At 58.5% G+C, this 18,698-nt stretch overlaps 2 protein-coding genes across 3 annotated transcripts; one reads left to right on the top strand and one right to left on the bottom strand.

The window, feature by feature from the left end:
• Positions 1-1,465: 1,465 nt before the first annotated feature.
• On the bottom strand, positions 1,466-13,206 carry SPPL2B (signal peptide peptidase like 2B). Of its 2 annotated transcripts, none has more exons than XM_049789400.1 (15): positions 13,140-13,206; positions 9,485-9,604; positions 8,809-8,991; positions 8,337-8,426; positions 7,918-8,057; positions 6,300-6,442; positions 6,019-6,115; positions 5,673-5,789; positions 4,562-4,643; positions 4,120-4,194; positions 3,978-4,040; positions 3,772-3,871; positions 3,604-3,681; positions 2,554-2,714; positions 1,466-1,905 (listed from the first exon to the last, which is right to left on the bottom strand). In XM_049789400.1, the coding sequence occupies exons 1-15, from the start codon at positions 13,200-13,202 to the stop codon at positions 1,684-1,686; spliced, it is 1,734 nt and encodes a 577-aa protein (XP_049645357.1). In that variant the 5' UTR covers positions 13,203-13,206; the 3' UTR covers positions 1,466-1,683. The 2 variants fall into 2 exon arrangements, with proteins under 2 accessions (XP_049645357.1, XP_049645358.1); XM_049789401.1 differs by having other exon boundaries at positions 1,810-1,905; positions 2,485-2,714.
• On the top strand, positions 13,201-17,751 carry LSM7 (LSM7 homolog, U6 small nuclear RNA and mRNA degradation associated). Its single transcript, XM_049788249.1, has 3 exons — positions 13,201-13,531; positions 16,850-16,921; positions 17,548-17,751. Exons 1-3 carry the CDS (start codon positions 13,201-13,203, stop codon positions 17,688-17,690), a joined length of 546 nt encoding a protein of 181 aa, XP_049644206.1. The 3' UTR covers positions 17,691-17,751.
• The last annotated feature ends 947 nt before the right edge of the window (positions 17,752-18,698 follow it).

The following is an 18,698-nucleotide window of genomic DNA, read 5'->3' as shown; positions in this document are numbered from 1 at the left end:
TTCCTTTAGCCAAAGAGAAAACAGCAAGTTATTTCATGACCAGACATGACTCTTCTGGATAAATGTCTGGGGGCAGATCCTGGGTCTTTCTGGCTCAGCTGCTTCTGCCTGGCCATTATGTCAGTGCTGCAAGCAGACCTGTGAGATCTTCAGGGCACCTTCGAGTCTATGTGGGTTCACCACGACCTGGGGGGGGGGGGGGCCCGAGTTGAGTCATTTCACCCCACACCCTGCATCCCAGTGAGACGCTCACTGCACAGCTGCGCCACAGAGTGGCCAAGCCAGGTCATGACTATCAAAAAGCTGAGTTTAATGACAAGATCACCCCCGAGGCAGGAGAAGCCCCGAGATGGGCAACCAGCATTTGCTTTGCAAGTGTCAAGTCTGCGCAAAGAGCAGGTCCCTCCTTCCACCCACGTAGAAAATGGCTTTGATTGGAAGGTGCTGACGGGCAAGGAGGAGGTGCACGCAGACCCCTGCCACCCTACCCCGGGCTCCGAGGAGTCCCTGTGGGGGTGGGACCCCAGTTCCTTCAAGCCCCAGCTAAGCCAGGGCAGGTAAGAGCTCGCTCTGTCGGAAATAAAGCACTGTCCGCAAAAACATGGCTGCCAAGCGGGTCCCGTGCTGGTGGTTCTTGGAAGGGCCAGGCTGATCAGTGTGCAGTGCCGGTGGACACCTGCATGGTCCACCACCGTATTCTGGATTGTGGGGCCAAGATGCAACCCCCACCCCCAAGCCAGGACAGCCCAGAGATCAGCAGCCTGGGCAGAGACCCAAGGGCCACTGCAGGGAACATAGTGGGTGGGATGGGATGGACCCTGGCCAGTTCTACCATGGCACCTGCCTCGAGGTGGGCACCCTGACGGTGAGGTAGAAGACAACATGCCAGTTCCAGAATGTCCTTTCTCCCACGTGTCCTTTCTCCCACTCAAAGGCGCCATCTGCTTCCAGGCTGGTGCTACAGGACCTGGGTGGGTGTGAGGGGGGCGTGCAGATCCGTCCTGGGGAGCCCCCAAAGGGAGGTACAGACTTGTCCTGGCGGGACTGCTATATCATGTGCCAATGGGAGTGTGCAGGCTGGCCCATGAAAAACGGGGTGGGGGGGCCGCCTACACAACTGCAAGCCCTGGCCCTGATGGCCTCCCCCTGTCATGGTGTCCTGGTACACAGTCTTAGAGGGGGCATCCCGTGGGGCATCTTGGGAAAGCAATGTTCCTGCAGGGGACAGGGTGCTGTGCCGAGGGGGCTCCCTAAGGAAAGTGGCAGCTTCAAGCACCAATGTGGGCGTGCCTGCAGTCTCCTGCGGGTCTCTGAGCCCTCAGGAGGAAGAATGTGGGGAACTGCCCCAAGGCTAATGGGGCAGAGCTAATCAAACGGGGCGGAGCTAATCAAATAGCACAGTTGGGGTGGGAGTGGCAGGTCAGGTGGGGCGGAGTCATAGTGGGCATGGCTAGTCAAGGGGCAGGATTAAAGTGGGCATGGCTAATTAGATGGACAGATGGGTGGAGAGCCAATCAGGAGGGTGGGGCGGGGCAAGCAGAGGGGGCAGCAAGGTGAGGACCAGGCAAGCATCCATCAGAGCGAGCACCAAGTTGGGGGGCCGGGCAGTTCCAGTTCGCGTTTTCCTGCGAGGAGCCCCTCTCTCAGGGGTGGGCCTAAGCCCAACAGTCTGTAGGCCCTTCCCTAGGCCGAGGTGCCAGGCTGGTCTGTGGGTGTAGGGGGATGCTGGGCTGTGGTGCTGTCCTCTGGCTGCTCAGGTTCCTGGGGCGAGGCCTGTCCCGAGGGTGGCATGACCGGCTCCTCTTCTGCAGGCTGCTGGGACGAGGGCCCGTTGTCGGAATCTTTGGGGGGCAGGGTACCCCCAGGGGTGGGAGCCGCTACGCAGGTGGACTGAGGTAGGTCCTTCTGCAAGAGAGGAAGCACTGATGAGGTGTATGTCCTGGGTCCTGATCCCTGCGGGTGCAACTCCAGCCCTCATCCATTCCCTCTAAGACATGGGCACAAACCCTCAGGGCTCCAGTTTGTGTTCTGCTCTGGAACCTACCTGCCCACTTGGTGTGGCCCCCTGAGGGATGTCTTGGGGCTCGGGTCCCCTAGAACATAGCAAGTGCACAGCTCTCTCCCAGGGTCCTGCTATACCCTTTACTCTGGCCCCCACCCTTGTCTGTTGCGTCCCGGGGGCCCTCAGGCCCCCAGAACCCCAGTCCCTACCACATAGTCTCCCTTAGTATCCTGTCCCCCACTGAATATGCCCATACCCAGAGGATCCCCAACACTGGGCAATCTTCTCTGGGCAGGGAGTGGTCAGAAGTTGAAGGCCCCTTTACTGAGGGTGGTCCTGGGGTCTCGCTTCCCCAGAAAGGCACCCATGAATGGCCGTAACTGGTCCCTGGTGGGCAGGAAGTGGCCAGAATGGGACCCCCTGAGACATGGCCCCTGAGCACGGATGGGGCAGTGGGGCAGAGGACAAGGGCTTTACTCAACTTTAACTCTAGTTAGAGCCTAGGGGGGCCTATGGCTTGCAGGCAGACATCATAGCAAACCGGTATTCACCGCAAAGCCGCTGCCTGCCCAGAACATGCTCAGCTCCCGCCGCCACAGTGCTAGGGCACAGCTGGTGGTCAGAGTGCAAGGCACCAGATAGAGAAGGGCAGGCTGGCCACGCTGCATGAGGGCCAGTGCCATGAAGGTCACCAGGAGGCCGATGCCGTACGCTGTGGGACAGACACAATGGGGAGATAGAGGTAGCCCAAGCACCAGAACTGAGGAGAGGGAGGGCAGGAAAGGGGGGAAGAGGAGGCTGGAGGTGCAAGGAGGGATGAGGGACGAGGCTGCGAACTACAGGGGTTTGTGGTGCTGGAGGAAGCCTGGTGGGCACAGGGGTGTGTCTGAGGCTGGGGCCAGAGCCCAGGACAGGCTCTACTCCCAGCATATGCAACAAAGTGTGTGTGTGTGTGTGTGTGTGTCTATGCGCATGCAAATGAATCAGTGCATGAGTGTGAAACATGTGTGCACCTAGTGGGCAGGCAAGAGCATGTAAATGTGCTTGGCATGTGTCTGTAAGCACACATACATCTTGCATGTGTGTATGAATGTGTAAAGAGTTGTCCCCCAGCCTGCATGCATGAGTATACAATTACATGTCCACCCAGCCCAAAGTGGTCTCTGCCAATGGGAGGGGTTCCCCACAGAGCCCAGTCCTGCAACCAGTCCACAGGCTCCCAGAAAGACTCTGGGGGCGGGGAGGGCAGCATGAGAGGGCTCCCTCAGAGCTGTGCATGGGCTCATCAGACAACAGATTTTGGAGGGACAACATCCAGCCTCTATGAGGTTCAGGGGATCCATACTGGGTCAGCCATGTGCACGGCAAAATGCCTTAACTTCTGTGCTATGGCTCTGGCCCCCAGATTGGCTACTTTTAAGGAGAATCTGAGAGTAAACACAAACATGACTTCTGTGGAACTGGCTTTGGTAGCCAAAAAGGAGCTAAAGGAGGGAGGGAGGGGAGCGGGACAGAGTATGGCTTGCACCAGGCAGCCAGCTGAGGGGCGGGGGGCGGGGGCGGCAAGGAAGGAGCCTGGTCAAACTCAGGCTCAGGCTCACCGACGGTGCAGGCCACAAAGTAGAGCCGCGAGGACTGGACCTGGATGTCGAACCTATGGCAGTAGGCAACCAGCAGCCCTGGAGGGAGGGCAGCCAAAGTGAGCGCAGGCCCGCAGCAGGGACCCCAATTCTGTAGGGAGGACCCTAATTCCATGGCTAGCTCCATACCTGGAACCAGGATGTCCCCAAAGCCCAGGAGGGAGAAGGGCCGGTCACACAGGGCCAGTGGCGAAGTGTTGAGCCGGGGAACTTTCAGAACCATGGGGAGCTGGGAAGAGCAAGTTTGAGGCCAGGCTGCAGGCCCCGCCCCGGTCCACGCCCCGCCTGCCACCCTGCTGCAGCCCGATGCCCCGCCCACCTGCCAGCCCCCTCACCTTCTCGTGGGTGGCAGAGTCAGCGGGCCCAGTAGCCACTTCCACCATGATGCTGTTACCGCTCTAACCAAAGGGGTGGGGGTAAGTGTCAAGGCAGGGGTGTGGCAGCCAGGGAGGGGTTGGGGGCCAGTGGGGGACCCACCTTGGTTAGGAAGGGCGTGATGAATACGAAGAAGACGTCGTAGAAGAAGAGCACCATCAGCAGCAGCGTGCAGGCCTGGGGGAACAAGAGGGACACTGAATGTCCACTGAGGGTCCTGACACCCCCCCCCAGAACCCCCCCACATACACATCTGGGTCCTCCTCCCAGGGTTCAACCTCCCTGTTGGGGCAAGCCTTTAAGTGACGGCCTGAGCAAAGGTTGGGGCAAATGTGGAAACTTCTGGTTTATTTGGGAAGGGGTGCTCTGGGGTGAAGCCAGGAATCTGGGGTGATGAGAAAGGCCTGCACTCGGTCTCTGAGCCATCTCCCTGACCCACCTCCCCATGCCATCCTGCCTGCCAGACCCCTCCACCACATCTCAATGCAGTCATGGGGGGAGGTCGTAGGTCAGAATACCCTGAAGCCGAGACACGCCCCCTCACCTTGAACGTGGGGAGGCGAATGGTCTTGAGCATGTACAGGCAGAAGGCAATGCCCAGGGCGTCCTGTAGAATCCAGGCCCACCTACAGAGCAGCGCAGACATCATGGGGGGGCACCCCAAGTCCCACAGCCAAGCAACTCCCCCCACCCCATCTTTAGGGGAAGTTTCTGGGAGACTTAGAGGGGCAGGCCTGAACCCTCAACCCTTGCTGTGAGACATGGACCCAGAGCAGGTCCCACAGCCTCTGTCCACAAGTCCTCTTGAACCACAAAGCAACAGGGGAGTTGTGCTAGGCTGGCAACACGCAGCTCTGCCCCCGGAAACTCAGAGATCTGGGCTGCAGGGCAGGCCTGATGGATACCAGGAAACAGATCAGGAGCCAGTGGCTGCAGGGGGGTCATCGGACACCCAGACCCTCACCCCGTGTGCACTCGTCGTCCTGCCCAGAACCTCTGCCCCCCTCCCAGCAAGCAGCCTGTTCCAGTTTCAGCTGTCAAGCGAGTCTCTGGCTGGGATCTGGCCATGAGAGTTCGGATTCACTTTGTGTACAAAGGACTCCAAATATTTCCCTTCTCCTTCTGCCAGGGAAATCTGTCGGCCCAGCATGCTGTGCAGCCAAGAGCGCTTAGCGGCTGGGGGAGGCGCCGGCGGCCCAGGAACAGATGGCTAGAGCCACACTGGGGGTGTCGCAGGGACAGGTCCCAACTACACCCTCATGGGGGCCGCAGGATATGCTTGGGCCTGGTGGGCCATGTCGAACTCACTAACCCCTCCCGCTAAAGTGCCCAGACCATCCCGGAGGACTCAGCACCCATCCCCTTGGCTCTGGGGTTCCCACCACCCCAGGTCATCTTAGAGGCCTGGCAGCCGTGGGAACCCGATTCATATCATGGTCCCCCGGCTCCAGATAAACACGGTGGCCCCTGTGGCTGAGGCAGCCGACAGGGTGGCCCAAAGCTGGCCCCCTGCGGCTGCTGCTTCCAGGAGACTGAAAGGAAGGTTTTCATGAGCCAGGAGCTGGGCTGGCTCCAGGGGCCCCTGGCGCCTCAGGAGGTCAAGACTGTGTAGAGGGGCATACGGGGACAGTGGGGAAAGTGGGGCCAGCACTCACTGGTCCTCATTGCGGTACACGGCCCACAACACGCTCACAGCGACGCAGAGCAGGGCCAGCAGCAGCAGACGCACCTGCGGGCGCTGGTGGAAGTAGGGCAGGCCGTTGCTGGGCACCCTATGAGAGGAGGCATCAGGGCTGAGGCCTGAGACTACCCCCAAGCAGCCCAGGGTGTTCTTTCCCCACACCCAGTCCGCTCTGGCCAGTGCCAGCCACACTCAGCAGGGGACCACCAGACCCACCTCCACCCCAATTGCTCCTGCTGCCATAAGCCCAGTTATCCCGGGAAAGAAGGGGCCCACCCCGGATAGGGATGGGTGGCAAGGGGGGCCCTTGCAGCACGCACCGACACTTGCAGAAGGGCAGTCGCTGCACGAGGGGTGCCAGGCAGCTGTAGAGGCCGGTGGAGGATGCCAGGCAGAAGGTGCCGATGATGACATAAACTGTGGGGCAGGCAGAAAGCAAGTAGGCCTTAGTTTCCCCACTAGGGGTGGGGCTAGATGGAATGGGGCAGGACTTGTTGAGATGGGCGTGGCTTTTTGAGTGGCCCTGGTCTCCACCACAGGGGCTTGTAGGGTGGGACTTGTTTTGTGGGCGTGACCTTCTTACGCGGGTGTGTGTACAAACCCAGTTGGTCATAGAAGTAGTAGAGCAGCACCAGCATGCAGCAGCACATGACCACGAACACGCAGATCATGAGGGGTGTCACGTCCACCGCCTCGTCTTCTTGCTTCTCTGGCCCATCGTCCCGTTTGTGCTTCAAGTACCGCCTTTAAGGATGGGGCAACAGGGCCGGGACTGGAATGGAGGGTGGAGCTCCAGGCCAAGACACCCCCCTCCTGTAGGGCCGGGGTCAGACAGGGCAGCCACATGCCCTGCCCACCTGCTGTCCACTAGGGTAACTCACTTATTTTTTTTTTGTTTGTTTGTTTTTTCGGGCCACACCCGTTTGATACTCAGGGGTTACTCCTGGCTAGGCGCTCAGAAATTGCCCCTGGCTGGGGGGACCATATGGAACGCTGGGGGATGAAGCGCGGTCCTTCCTTGGCTAGCGCTTGCAAGGCAGACACCTTACCTCTAGAGCCACCTCGCCGGCCCCTAACTCATTTTTTGTTTTTGTTTTTGGGCCACACCCGGCGTTGCTCAGGGGTTACTCCTGGCTGTCTGCTCAGAAATAGCTCCTGGCAGGCACGGGGGACCATATGGGACATCGGGATTCGAACCAACCACCTTTGGTCCTGGATCAGCTGCTTGCAAGGCAAACGCGGCTGTGCTATCTCTCCGGGCCCTCCCTTACTTTTGATTTATTTATTTATTTATTTGGTTTTGGGGCCATATCTGGCAGCGCTCAGGCGTTAGTCCTGGCTCTGCACTCAGAAATTGCTCTTGGCAGGCTCGGGGGACCATATAAAATGCCAGGGATCAAACCCCCATCTATCCCAGGTTGTCTACATGCAAGACAAATGCCCTACCGCTGTGCTATCTCTCCAACCCCAGTGTAACTCATTTTCTTTTTTGTTTTTGGGTCACACCCAACAGGCTCAAGGGCTACTCCTGGCTTTATGCTCAGAAATAGCTCCTGGCAGGCTCAGGGAACCATATGGGATGCCAGGATTTGAACCACCGTCCTTCTGCATGCAAGGCAAATGCCTTATCTCCATGACATCTCTCCGGCCCTTCCTTTTCTCTTTTTTAACTTTATTTATATTGATTGATTAATTGACTGATTGATTGATTGGCTTTTGGGTTCACACTCAGTGGCACTCAGGGGTTACTCCTGGCTGTCTGCTCAGAAATAGCTCCTGGCAGGCACGGGGGACCATATGGGACACCAGGATTTGAACCAACCACCTTTGGTCCTGGATCAGCTGCTTGCAAGGCAAATGCCACTGTGCTATCTCTGCAGGCCCCCCTCCTGGCTCTGTACTCAGAAATTGCCCCTGGCAGGCTGGGAGATCATATGGGATGCTGGGAATCGAACCAGGTTCCCCCCACGTCAGCTGCATGCAAGGCAAACGTCCTACCGCTGTGCTATCTCTCCGGCTCCCTGTAACTCACTTTTTTTTGGGGGAAGGGCACACCCAGCAGTGCTCAGGGGTTACTACTGGCTCTGTACTCAGAAATCGCTCCTAGGCACAGGGGACCATATGGGATGCCAAAATTCGAACCAATACTGGTCCTGGGTCGGCCGCTTACAAGGCGAATGCCCTACTGCTGTGCTATCTCTTCGGCCCCTGTAACTCACTTCTTGACGTCGCGGCTCCCTGCCCAGTAGCCACCGAGAGCCACAGTGCCCACAGCCATGACGAAGATGATGATCATGTTGTAGTCCAGCATGGGCTCACTGGGCGCATACAGTGCCGCCCGCACAGACTGCCCGAAATTCTGCAGGGGGAAAGACAAATGTTGGGCTATGGTCAGGCCTTGGACAGGTCATCAGGGCACTGACAGGGCAGGCAAGCACGGCCAGATATCCTAAACCCAGCTTGCAGAAACCATAGGAACAGCCCTACGGGGAGGCAGGACACAGGGGTGACCAGATAAGATGATCATAGAACCTCTGCTTGGTCCAGCTGGGTCCCCAGGGTGATTCCAAGGGGCCTATCCTGACCCTTGCAGTTGGCACTTGCCCCACCCCCGCCCCATCTGCTGGACCGGCCCTACCTTGAAAATGTCCAACTTGTCCTTGTGGCTGAGCAGGGCCACCGGGATGCCGATCTCATCGTACTGGGACTTGTTTCCTCCGGGTGGGACCTGGGCCCAAGGTACAGACAGGATGAATGGGCAGGATGGGGCAGAAGGGGAGCAGGGGGTCTTGAGAGCAGCAGGAGAGGGAGAAGGGGACAGTGGGGTGGGAGTAGGGAGTGGGGTTTGGGGCAGGCATGCAGCTTATCCAGGCTTATCCAGGACATCACAAACTGGAGGAAGGGGTACCCAGACACTTGCTGTAGGGGTGTCTGAGACCCCAAGCAATGCCTAAGGCCCTAGCATTCCAGATATGGGTCAGTCCCGGACCCTGCCCTCCCGGAAAGGGCAGGTTTTGTGGTCAGCCAGGGGCTGAGCTTTAGACTGTAATGGAGTGTGGGCAGAGCTTGTGGACTGGGGACGGAACTTATGAGGGGTTTGGGGGGCCTACCAGCGCCTCTTTGCTGACGATGAGCAGCCCACGGGCCCCGCTGCCCTGAGCCAGCCTCACTTTCTCATAGAAGGTGCAATTGCCACGAGACACCAGTGGGATCTGGTTGCTGAAGCCTTGTGATGGGAGGTCGGCCGGCGAGCAGAGCAGTGAGGCTGACCAGTCCTTCAGTGGCAGGAGAGGCTGAAAGGGGGTTGGGGTGGGTCACGGGCAAGCTGCCAGCCGGCCTAAGGGGGTCTCTGAGACAGACAGACAGACACACACACACACAGACACACATACACACACTGGTCCTTTTGGGGTCTTTGCCCTGGTGTACATAATGCTTTTGCCACCAGAGGGTTTCCGAGACACACGAGCACACAAACCTCTACAAGGCACCCATGCGTGTCACACACGCTCCACACAGGCCAATCACACACCCCTAGTTCCTCCAAATATCTGAGCGTCCACATACATGTGCACACTTGCAGAACATGCACTGGTGCAATATGCACTCACACCTGTGATGCACACGCATCTGGGAGTCACCCAGGGGCGTCCAGACAGGCAGAGGGCAGGTAAGGAGGGCTCAGACATCGCCCACCCTCAGTCTCTGGGCAGGCAGTGACCCTCGATGACTTTCCTTCACAGCTGAGGTTCCCCAGGATCCATTTAGCCACCTGGTGGTACTCACAGCTTTGGCAAGGTCCTGGGGCAGGTGTGCCCACTGTGGGTTGTAGAGCACGCAGTAGTCCTTGCCCTGGGTGCCGCCCTGCTCGGAGACCACGTGCACCATGCCATACTCACAGGACACCTGCAGTGATAAGGAGGGAGAGCTGCATCCAGGGTGAGCAGAAAGTGGGCAGGGCCTGCCCTGGAAAGTTGGGGTCATCAGAGCTACCTCGGGGCCATGTGGGAAGTCTGGCTGGGTGAGAGTCTGGGCACCCTCGAGGTCTGGGATCAGGGTAAAGCCAAGGTCACATGGCCAGTCCCAATGGACACTGGCCAGGGAGCACCTCAGCCCCTCCAGGGACATAAAGTGGCCAGACCATGAATTGGCTCTGTTGGGGGTTAACCTCCATCCCAAATCCAGACATGCTAGACTCCCAGGTTTGGGTCTGGCACCCTCACCCAGCTCAGTGATGGGCAGTCCTCAGCTCTGCCTTCCAGCACCTTCGACACCTTGTTGGCAGCAATATCTGCTTCACTAGAGGCCAGACCCCCATTCCCAACTAAAGGGGTAGGCCAGGACCCTGAACCTCCAGGACCTGCAAGCTCTGTTCCTCACTGGAGGGGTAGGGCCCTTCCATACTCTGCCCTAGCACCAGCGAGGACCTGGCTCGCCCAGTTCTCTCCTCCTCCGGACCACCCCCATCCCCATCCTCCAACCCAAGGCCTCTCAGAACTCCCCAGAATAGCCCATGACTCTGCAGGCCCCACCTCAGAACTGTGCAGAGTGAGAGTGCTGCCCAGGCCCAGGGGAGTACAGGGCTCCCCAGAGAATAGTCGGTGCTGGATCCACAGCACTCTGGGCCCCATGGGGGCCCTGCTGTGCTAGTACTAGACACCCATGAGGCTCCCAGGCTATGGGGAACAGGCGGGGGGGGGGGGGGGAGGGGACACTTGGGGGCCCTGAGAACCTCATGCAACCAAGGCCATGTGGGAACTGAGGGCAGCCACCAATCCTGAACCCCTGCCCCCGCCCAGCCTGGCTGTCCACAATGGAGCTGGGTAGTTTAGGGGCTAAATGAGGGGCTGCTGAGAGGTACGAAGTAAGCCATGAGCCAGGCCACACAGCTCCAAAGAAACAGAAAACAGGACAGTGTGCTAGAAAGGAGGGGCGGGGCAGGAGACTATCTGGGGTCCAAGGGCCCCTTCCCCATTGCCTATGCCTCCAGACCACCTTGTGCTCTAGGCCACCTGGTGATCCCCACTCTGGGCTCTACTTCCACTGGAAGGCCATCCCTCAGCCTGACCCCGAGCTTCCCGTGGGTCATCCAGGTTCAGAGGCCAGAGGGCACCTGCTCACTCTCTGTCTTTCTGGGTAGTGTGTGGCACCCCCAGGCAGGCAGCCATGCCTGACTCTGCAGATAAAGCAGGAGGTGCTCAGCCACTTGGGACCCATCTGCAACCCCAGAGGAGCTGGTCTGAGGTTTCCCAGAGGCTCAGGTACCCAGAGAATGGACAGGGTTCATAGGAATTGTGTCACCCCAGGACATCCAAGGCCGTCAGAGAGTGGGGAGTCCAGAGTGTGAGGAGCAGAGTGTACAGTGCCTTTGGGGGGGCAGGCAAGAAGAAGCTGCCTTCAGGGAGCTGATGGAGGCAGGAGGGGGTGGGGCTGGGAAAGGGGGGGGGGTCAGGAGCTGCCTCTAAGGAGGGCTGTTTGTTTTGTTCCTTGGGCCACACCAGGTGATGCTCAGGGCTGACACCTGGTTCTGTTCTCAGGGATCACTCTTGTCAGGGCTTGGGGGAGCCTATGGGATGCTGGGGATCACACAGGTCAGTTACACACACAGGACATTTTGGCTAACTTTGGGCAGCTGGGAGAGGGAGAGGGGGTCTTCCTGGGGACAGGGTCATTCCCCCCTGCCCAAGGTCACATCAGAGGCCCAACCCATGGAGAACAAATATGAGGTGGGGGAAGCCCACCCTTCACAGGGCTGTTGTCCCAGGATGAACCCACCCCAAGTTCTGTTATAGATGAATGGAGCCAAAAAAACCCTCATCTCCTCAGCTGGCCTGATAGCAAGGCTAGAGGTGTCCCCTCATTGTCTAGGGGGCCTCCAAGTGGAGAGAAATCTTTCACACCCATTCAGGTTGGCTATTACAGTGAGCAGCCTCAGTATTCCCAGTAGATCACTGGTGGTGATCTTCTACTACTCCCCTCGCCCACAAGACCCTCCAGAGCAGACAAGAAGCCCTGCAGGTGCCACCTCTTCCTAGAAGTCTTTCAGGGTTGCCCAGTTTGCTCTCTTGTTCCCATGAATCTTCACCTTTGTCCCTTTAATATCAAGTGTCCAAAGTCCCCGTCAACCAAGCAAATGGGTGGAGGAGGCAAATGGAGAAGCTGAGGCTACAGCAACACTGAACTGAGTCATGGGGTTGGGGGATGAGAGGGTGTGGATTTTCTTTTTTTTGGGGGGGGGGTTTACACCCAGCGGTGCTCAGCTCAGGGGTTACTTCTGGCTCTGCACTCAGAAATCACCCCTGGCAGGCTCGGGGGACCATATGGGATACCGGGATTAGAACCGGTGTCCGTCCTGTAGTTGGCCGCCTGCAAGGCAAATGCCCTGCTGCTGTGCTATCCCTTCGGCCCCCAACCCTATCTAGAAGGGGTTGGATCCGCCTCCTCTCCCCCTCAGTATCTTCCACAAAACTGAGAGCTGAGAAGAGGGGAACCCCGCGGGACGCAAGACCTGACCCACTTGGAAAGATTCAGTTCCCGCTGTGATGACGCGAACAGGCTTTGTTCTTGGGGTGGGGAGCGGGTACAAAGGAGGGTCTGATTGGGAGAGCGGGCAGAGAGACCAGGTTGGCAGACGCATTTGCAAAGCAGTTGGGGAGAAAGGGGGAGAGAACTTGATCAGGAAGGGCGACCCGGGCCGATGCAGCCCTCGGCCTTAGCCCCCGCGGCAACTCCCCTGAGAAGCAAAGACAAATGCTGGGGGGCAGGGGACACGGAACAGTCGCCTCTGGACGCCTCCTGATGCCCATAGTCCCTTCCCCTCGCTTCCGGAGACTCCGGGATTGGGGGAGCTCCGGGGCCCAAGGTCACAAAGCAAAAGCGGGAAGGAGTGAAGCAAGGGGGCCCCCCGCCCGCTCTGGGCCAAGCCACACTTCAGCGGGGTTCAGGGCTCCCTCCCAAGCATCAAGCTTGGGAGCTTGATGACGAGGAGCGCGCATCCAGGTCGCACGCAGAAGGGAAAACTGAGACTCGAAGAAAGAGGCATCCCGGAGGATGAAGCCAGATTTGGGGGGGGTGTCCCAGGTCGTGGAATGAACCCCTAGAGGCCCAACCCACCTAGATAGGGAAAACCAAAGCAAGATGAACGTGGAGGGGGGCGGGGAGCCCTCAAACTTTTCCCCAGGACGGAAACGCAGAGTGGCCGCGGCCGGGGAGGACTTCATGGGGGATCGAGGCAGGGCCAGGCCCCGCAAGGTCACGGCCCGGACCCCGCGGCCAAGTGTGCAAGGCCTCGAGAGGGGGGAACCCAGAAGGGGAGCGCGGATCCCAAAAGGGGGACCCCCTCCTCTGCCTCAGGCCGGATCTGGAGGGCTTAGCTGGATCCGCTGAGCAGGGAGAGCTCGGGGACAGGCTAGCGGGGCCGATGCACGGATGCAGCCCTCACCTGGGACGCCAGCAGGAGGAAGGCGACCGCGAGCCGCGGGAGCACCGCCACCGCCACCGCCATGTCCGCCGCGGCTGTCAGCAGATGTTTCCCAGCAACGCCCCTGCGCGCGGCTCTGCGCAGGCGCGGCGCGGCGGGTCAAAGGTTAGCAGCCAGAGCGCCTGCGCGGACGGGCTCGCGCCTGCGCAGAACAGCGCTGCAAGATGGCGGTGAGCGTGCGGCAGCCGCGGCGGGAGACTCAAGGCGGGAGTCGCGGGGTCGGGCCCCGCTCTCGGCCTCACGCGCTCTGCTTCCCCCGCAGGACAAAGAGAAGAAGAAGAAGGAGAGTATCTTGGACCTGTCCAAGTACATCGACAAGACCATCCGGGTGAAGTTTCAGGGGGGCCGCGAAGGTGAGGCACTTTGCAGAAATGGGGGCCCGGATCGGCTTTTCCTTTTGCTTTTTGGGGGGCTCGGACGGGGACAGCACCACACCCGGGAGTCGCTCAGCATGGAACCCCTAGGGTTCCAGCTTTGCACCGCGGCGCTCTGAGCTACCTCGTGGCCAGTTAGCACGGGCTGCGCGTCCTGAATTCGGGAGGCTGCGTGGTTCTGACTTCTGGGGGTGCTCCCGGCGCCCGCGTGGGGGTTGTGTGTGTGTGTGCATGAGTCCGAGCCCTGGGGACAGCCCCGAGATGGGTCCAGCTTTTGCATCTGGACGCGTCTGCATCCCAGCTCCAAAGCTGCACCGCGCCCCGAGGGATCCCTTAAAGCCCAATTGCATCTCCTTGTTGGTTATAAACCCGGGGTGGCCCCGCTGGGATTAATTTTGGGCCTCTTGAGTAACTAACCACGGCAGCCCCAGGTTGGTGAAGGGACCACTTAACTCTGGTGCCTCTCCTGGCTTAAGCCCGGTAGCTTGTTAGCAGGTTCGCTTCCAAAGTTTTCTGCAGATGGAGCAATAATAATAGGACAGCGGGGAGGGCGTTTGCCTCTTTGCACGCCACCTATCCGGGATGCCCATAGCCGACACTCAGTATGGTCGCCTCCCACCCCCACTTCCCTGCTCCCCAGTGTCAGCCGTGCGGGGCGGGGCCGGGCTGGGGCGCCTTCACGGTCTGTCCTCTCTTCCCGCAGGCCCCTGCTCAGTTGGCAGCTGAAGGGAAGGCGATGGGTGGGGAACGCTCCTGGCAGCGTGTCTGGGTGTCCCTCTGAGATGCCCCAAATTCCAGCTCTTTTTTGCTGCCGCTAGAACTTCAGAGTTCTCATTGATTACAGGGAAACAGCTCCCCCTACCTGACCCGTGATAATGAGAGGCACAATGAAAGGGGCCCTGCGCTGAAAGCCCCCCAATCCTCTCCCACAAAGCTCCTCCGTGGCTCAACCATATCTTTGATCTTATATTTATTTCCCAGGAGAGCTCCCCAGTTCTTCCCAAGACCCAGAGGACATGGTAGCTCCCTGGGGGGGGGGGGGAAATGCCACATTGGTGATTGAGGAGGAATCTGGAGAGGGTGCAAGGAAAATTGCACTGAGCAGTCTTGGGTGTTGCTTTCAGGAGCCTCGGGTTCAAACCCCATCCTCATATGCCCTTCCCCTCCTACTACCATCACCACCCACCCCCCACATGTTTGGTAGTGATCCCTGAGCACAACCAGGGGTAGTCCAAAGATCCTAAGCAGCCCCATAGTCACTATTTGGGAGCTGGGACACACATTTTGCATCTGGGAGCCCTGGGTACCATCCCTGTAATGGTATGGTCCCCCTGAGTCAGCTGTGGCCCCAAAACCCCAACCCAAACTCTGTATTCACAAAACCAGGCGAGGAGGTGGCTCGCATGGCTACACAAGGGCTCAGCATGTCTCTGTCATGTTCCTCACATGTGCAAAACCCTGGGTGTATTCCCCATCGTTGGGTGCCCCATAAGCAGTGCTACCAGCTGTTGCCCCTCGATTATTATGGAGTAGGGGTGGGTCAAATCTGGCAGTGCTGGGGCCAGAGTGGTGGTGCAAGCGATAAGGCAATAAGACATTTGTTTGTCTTGCATGCGCTGACCTAGGACAGACTGTGGTTCGATCCCACATATGGTTCCCCCAAGCCAGGAGTAGTTTCTGAGTACACAGCCAGGAGTAATCCCTGAGTGTCAGCCGGTGTGGCCCTGGAAAAGCAAAAAAAAAAAAAAAATAAAAAATCTGGCAGTGCTTAGGAACTTACTAGCTCTGTTCATGGGAGGCAGTGATGACATCCTCTGGGGGTCTGTGCCCCCCCCCCCAAAGCCTGCAGGCTGCTACTGGCTACCTGTTTGCCTAGAGAATAACCCAGCTTGGCCACTTAAGCAAATGTTTCCCTTCAGGTGCCTGAGTCAGAATTCATGGGGCTGTAGGAAAGGGATGCCTTCTGGGACTAGAGATAACCCCCTCCCCTGAGCTTGAGGAGGTTCCCAGAACTCAGCACTTTGGGGTTGTCAGCTCAGTTTCTCCTGCATTTATTATTTTTTATGGCTATATTTATTTATGGGCCAAGCAGTGCACAGGGCTAACTCCTGGCTCTAGACTCAGGGATCATTCCTGGCACACTTGGGAAACCCTCTCGCACCTACCTGGCTATCTTCTCACTCTGGCCCCTCCATTCTTTTTTTTTCCTCTTGGATTTTGGGCCATACCCGGTGTGTTCAGGGGTTAGTTTCATCTTGGCTCTGTGCTCAGAAATTGCTCCTGGTAGGTTTGGGGGAACTATGGGATATCAGGGATCAAACCCAGGTTGGACGCATACAAGGTAAATGTCCTATCTGCTGTATTAGGACCTTATTATTGGGGGTCTAGTATTGGAACAAGAGTGAGCCCCAGAACCTGCTTCTCTCTCTCTCTTTCTCTCTCTCTCTCTCTCTCTCTCTCCCTCTCTCCCTCCCTCCCTCCCTCCCTCCCTCTCTCTCTCTCTCTCCCTCTCTCCCTCCCTCTCTCCCTCCCCCTCTCTCTCTCTCCCTCCTTCCCTCCCTCCCTCTCTCTCTCTCCCTCCCTCCCTCTCTCTCTCTCCCTCTCTCCCTCCCTCCCTCTCTCTCTCTCTCTCTCTCTCTCTCTCTCTCTCTCTCTCTCCCTCCCTGCCTTGGCTTTCTTTTAGACTCCTGCCCTCCAGGCACAGTGCTGAGGGCCCCCCCCCCCCAGGGACAGTATTAAGACCCTTGGAAGATAGTTGCCATTTTACTAAGGAGCTGTGTGCCAATAAGACTTCATTCACAAACACAAGAGACAGGCCTAAAATGAGGCTGGATAGAACAGTTGGGACACAGTAATGATCTTGTGGGACCCAGAGCTCCTGGCAAATGGAAATGGAGGGGTCTGCAAGATGGGAGGGTTTAGGGGTAACCCCCCTCTTATGTGGTGTGTCTGTGCCCAAGGCTTTGGGCTATGCTGGTTGCAGATCCAGGAGGCCAACTTGGCATGTTGAGCGCCAAGTGGCTACTGAACACTGCTGGGTGTGGGCCCCGAATCAGCATCAGCCACTGGTGGCCCTGTGCAGCGCTCAGGATCCTCTCCACCTCCAGCCATGGGGGGGTCCGGTGGAGTTTGCTCCCCAAACATCCCTCCCGGTCCCCCTCAGCTGTGCCCATGCTCCCTCACCCCCCCAGCCCCAACAAGGCTGTGCTTCAGGTTTGGGGGGTACCACGGCCCCCTGGGGTCTCCCCTCATACCTTCCGCTTCTCCAATCCCCCTCTCTCCTCTGCTTTGTCCAAGCCAGTGGAATTCTGAAGGGATTCGACCCACTCCTCAACCTCGTGCTGGATGGAACCATTGAGTACATGAGAGGTAGGAGGGGGAATGAAAGGTGGGGGCGTTAGAAGACCCAAGGTCTAGGGTTCAGGTCAGTATAGCTCTGCTTGCCCCGGAATTTCTGAGCTTCCGTCCAGCCATGTCCTCTCATACATACTCAGCATATTTCCCAGACCCAGTACCACCACACAGGGGTACTGAGACCAGTCCTGTCCCACTGTCCCCCAACGAATCATAGGAGCACCCCCTGGGTCGGAGGCGGGAGTGGACCTGAGGAAACACTCAACTAAGAGTGTCTCAGGGCCCTCTTGGGGTGCTCTTGGCTGAGTTAGCCAACCCCAGCCCCTCTATGACGAGAGGATGGGTTTCCCATGGGGTCCATGCACCAGGGTCTGGGGGGACTGAGGGACTCAGGGCCTGGTTCTGATATTATCGCCCGCCCTCCCCCCCATAGTACTGAGGATGTCTCATCTGCCCCCAACAATCTCTCCCTCTCCAGAGGTGCCCCAGGTCTAGAGGGGGAGGGGTCTGAATCTGTTAGCACCCACCTGCCGGAGGCCTCTCCATTGGGGCACCCGTGACCCCAGTTAGCTCCCTTAGAAGAATGAGGATACTGGGGGAGGGTTCCTGTGCTGCCTCCCAGCGCCCTATGTCCCCTGCAGACCCTGATGACCAGTACAAGCTGACGGAGGACACTCGGCAACTGGGGCTGGTGGTGTGCCGCGGAACGTCAGTGGTGCTCATCTGCCCACAGGACGGCATGGAGGCCATCCCCAACCCCTTCATCCAGCAGCAGGAGGCCTAGCCCTGTGCTCACCACTCACCCCACGCCTGTTTCTTAATAAAATCACAAACTGCCACATCCAGAGCCTTTGTCTTCTGTGACATGAGTCCCCAGTACCCCCCTCTGGGAAGGGGTTAAATTAGGGGCAGAAAGGAACCTGGGTGGAGTGAGGTGGGGAGGAGGCAGAGCCGAGAAATGGGGCTTGAAGATGCAAGTTGCTTTTAGGGCACGCACTCCTTGAACCTGGACAGGCTCTTCCTTTTTACTTTTGTTTATTTTGGTTTGGGGGCGACACCCGCTAGTGCTCAGGGCTTACTCCTGGCTCTGCACTCAGGAATCATTTCTGGCAGGCTCAGAGGACCCTGTGAGACACTGGAATTGAACCCAGGTCAGCCATGTGCAAGACAAGCACCCTCCCTGCTAAGCTGTTGCTCACCAGGGGCCCCCTAAATCCAGGCCTCCTGACCCTAGCAAAGTAGCTTGCTTTCTGATACCTCTAAACCCATTCCTGAAAGTCTCCATTAGAACTCTGCCCCACCTCCAAGGCCTATCCTACATACATGTCACAACCAAGGCAGAGGGAGTAGGACCTGAGCTGAGTGGAAGAGTTGAGGGTCTGATTCCACCTAGTAGACAGAAACCTGCTTTCCTGGGCCTTATCCCAGCATCTCTTTGGGTCTCACGCGCAGCCACCAGTGGTAACATCTCTGCTGCAGGGATTAAAAGGGAGTTGGGGCCCAGCCAATGCCCGCCCTGGCCATCTGGCCCGGCCCCCTCCACAGGCTCCCTCAGCATCAACCACATTCTGAGCCAAAGTCCCCCAGCAGCTGGTGGGGAGTTGGGGGCAGGGACCAGCCAGAATGGGGGCACACAGCTGCTCTGTCTGCTGGCAACACAGGCTGGGCCTGAAGACCTAGCTGGGGTTCTGGAGCGGCCAGGCCTGTGCCAGGACTTTCTCCAGCCCAAAAGCCTGAGCCTGGATTGTTCTAGCGGAATTCACTCATCAGTCACATCGACAACATCTTCCGG

This window comes from Suncus etruscus, chromosome 15 (assembly GCF_024139225.1).
Source record: "Suncus etruscus isolate mSunEtr1 chromosome 15, mSunEtr1.pri.cur, whole genome shotgun sequence".
NCBI classification, from domain to species: domain Eukaryota; kingdom Metazoa; phylum Chordata; class Mammalia; order Eulipotyphla; family Soricidae; genus Suncus; species Suncus etruscus.
Note: the sequence above shows the minus strand (reverse complement) of the source record. Positions and strands in the feature narration are given on the sequence as shown.

What these genes read in the sequence shown, in the direction of transcription:
- LSM7 (XM_049788249.1), top strand. Translation starts at nt 13,201, where the DNA reads ATGTCCGCCGCGGCTGTCAGCAGATGTTTCCCAGCAACGCCCCTGCGC. An exon ending in GTTTCAGGGGGGCCGCGAAG is followed by an intron (nt 13,532 to 16,849) that starts GTGAGGCACTTT and finishes GCTTTGTCCAAG; the next exon opens with CCAGTGGAATTCTGAAGGGA. An exon ending in AACCATTGAGTACATGAGAG is followed by an intron (nt 16,922 to 17,547) that starts GTAGGAGGGGGA and finishes TGTCCCCTGCAG; the next exon opens with ACCCTGATGACCAGTACAAG.
- SPPL2B (XM_049789400.1), bottom strand. Translation starts at nt 13,202, where the DNA reads ATGGCGGTGGCGGTGGCGGTGCTCCCGCGGCTCGCGGTCGCCTTCCTC. An exon ending in CTGCCCTTCTGCAAGTGTCG is followed by an intron (nt 5,790 to 6,018) that starts GTGCGTGCTGCA and finishes CTCCTCTCATAG; the next exon opens with GGTGCCCAGCAACGGCCTGC. An exon ending in TCACGCCCTTCCTAACCAAG is followed by an intron (nt 4,041 to 4,119) that starts GTGGGTCCCCCA and finishes CCCTTTGGTTAG; the next exon opens with AGCGGTAACAGCATCATGGT.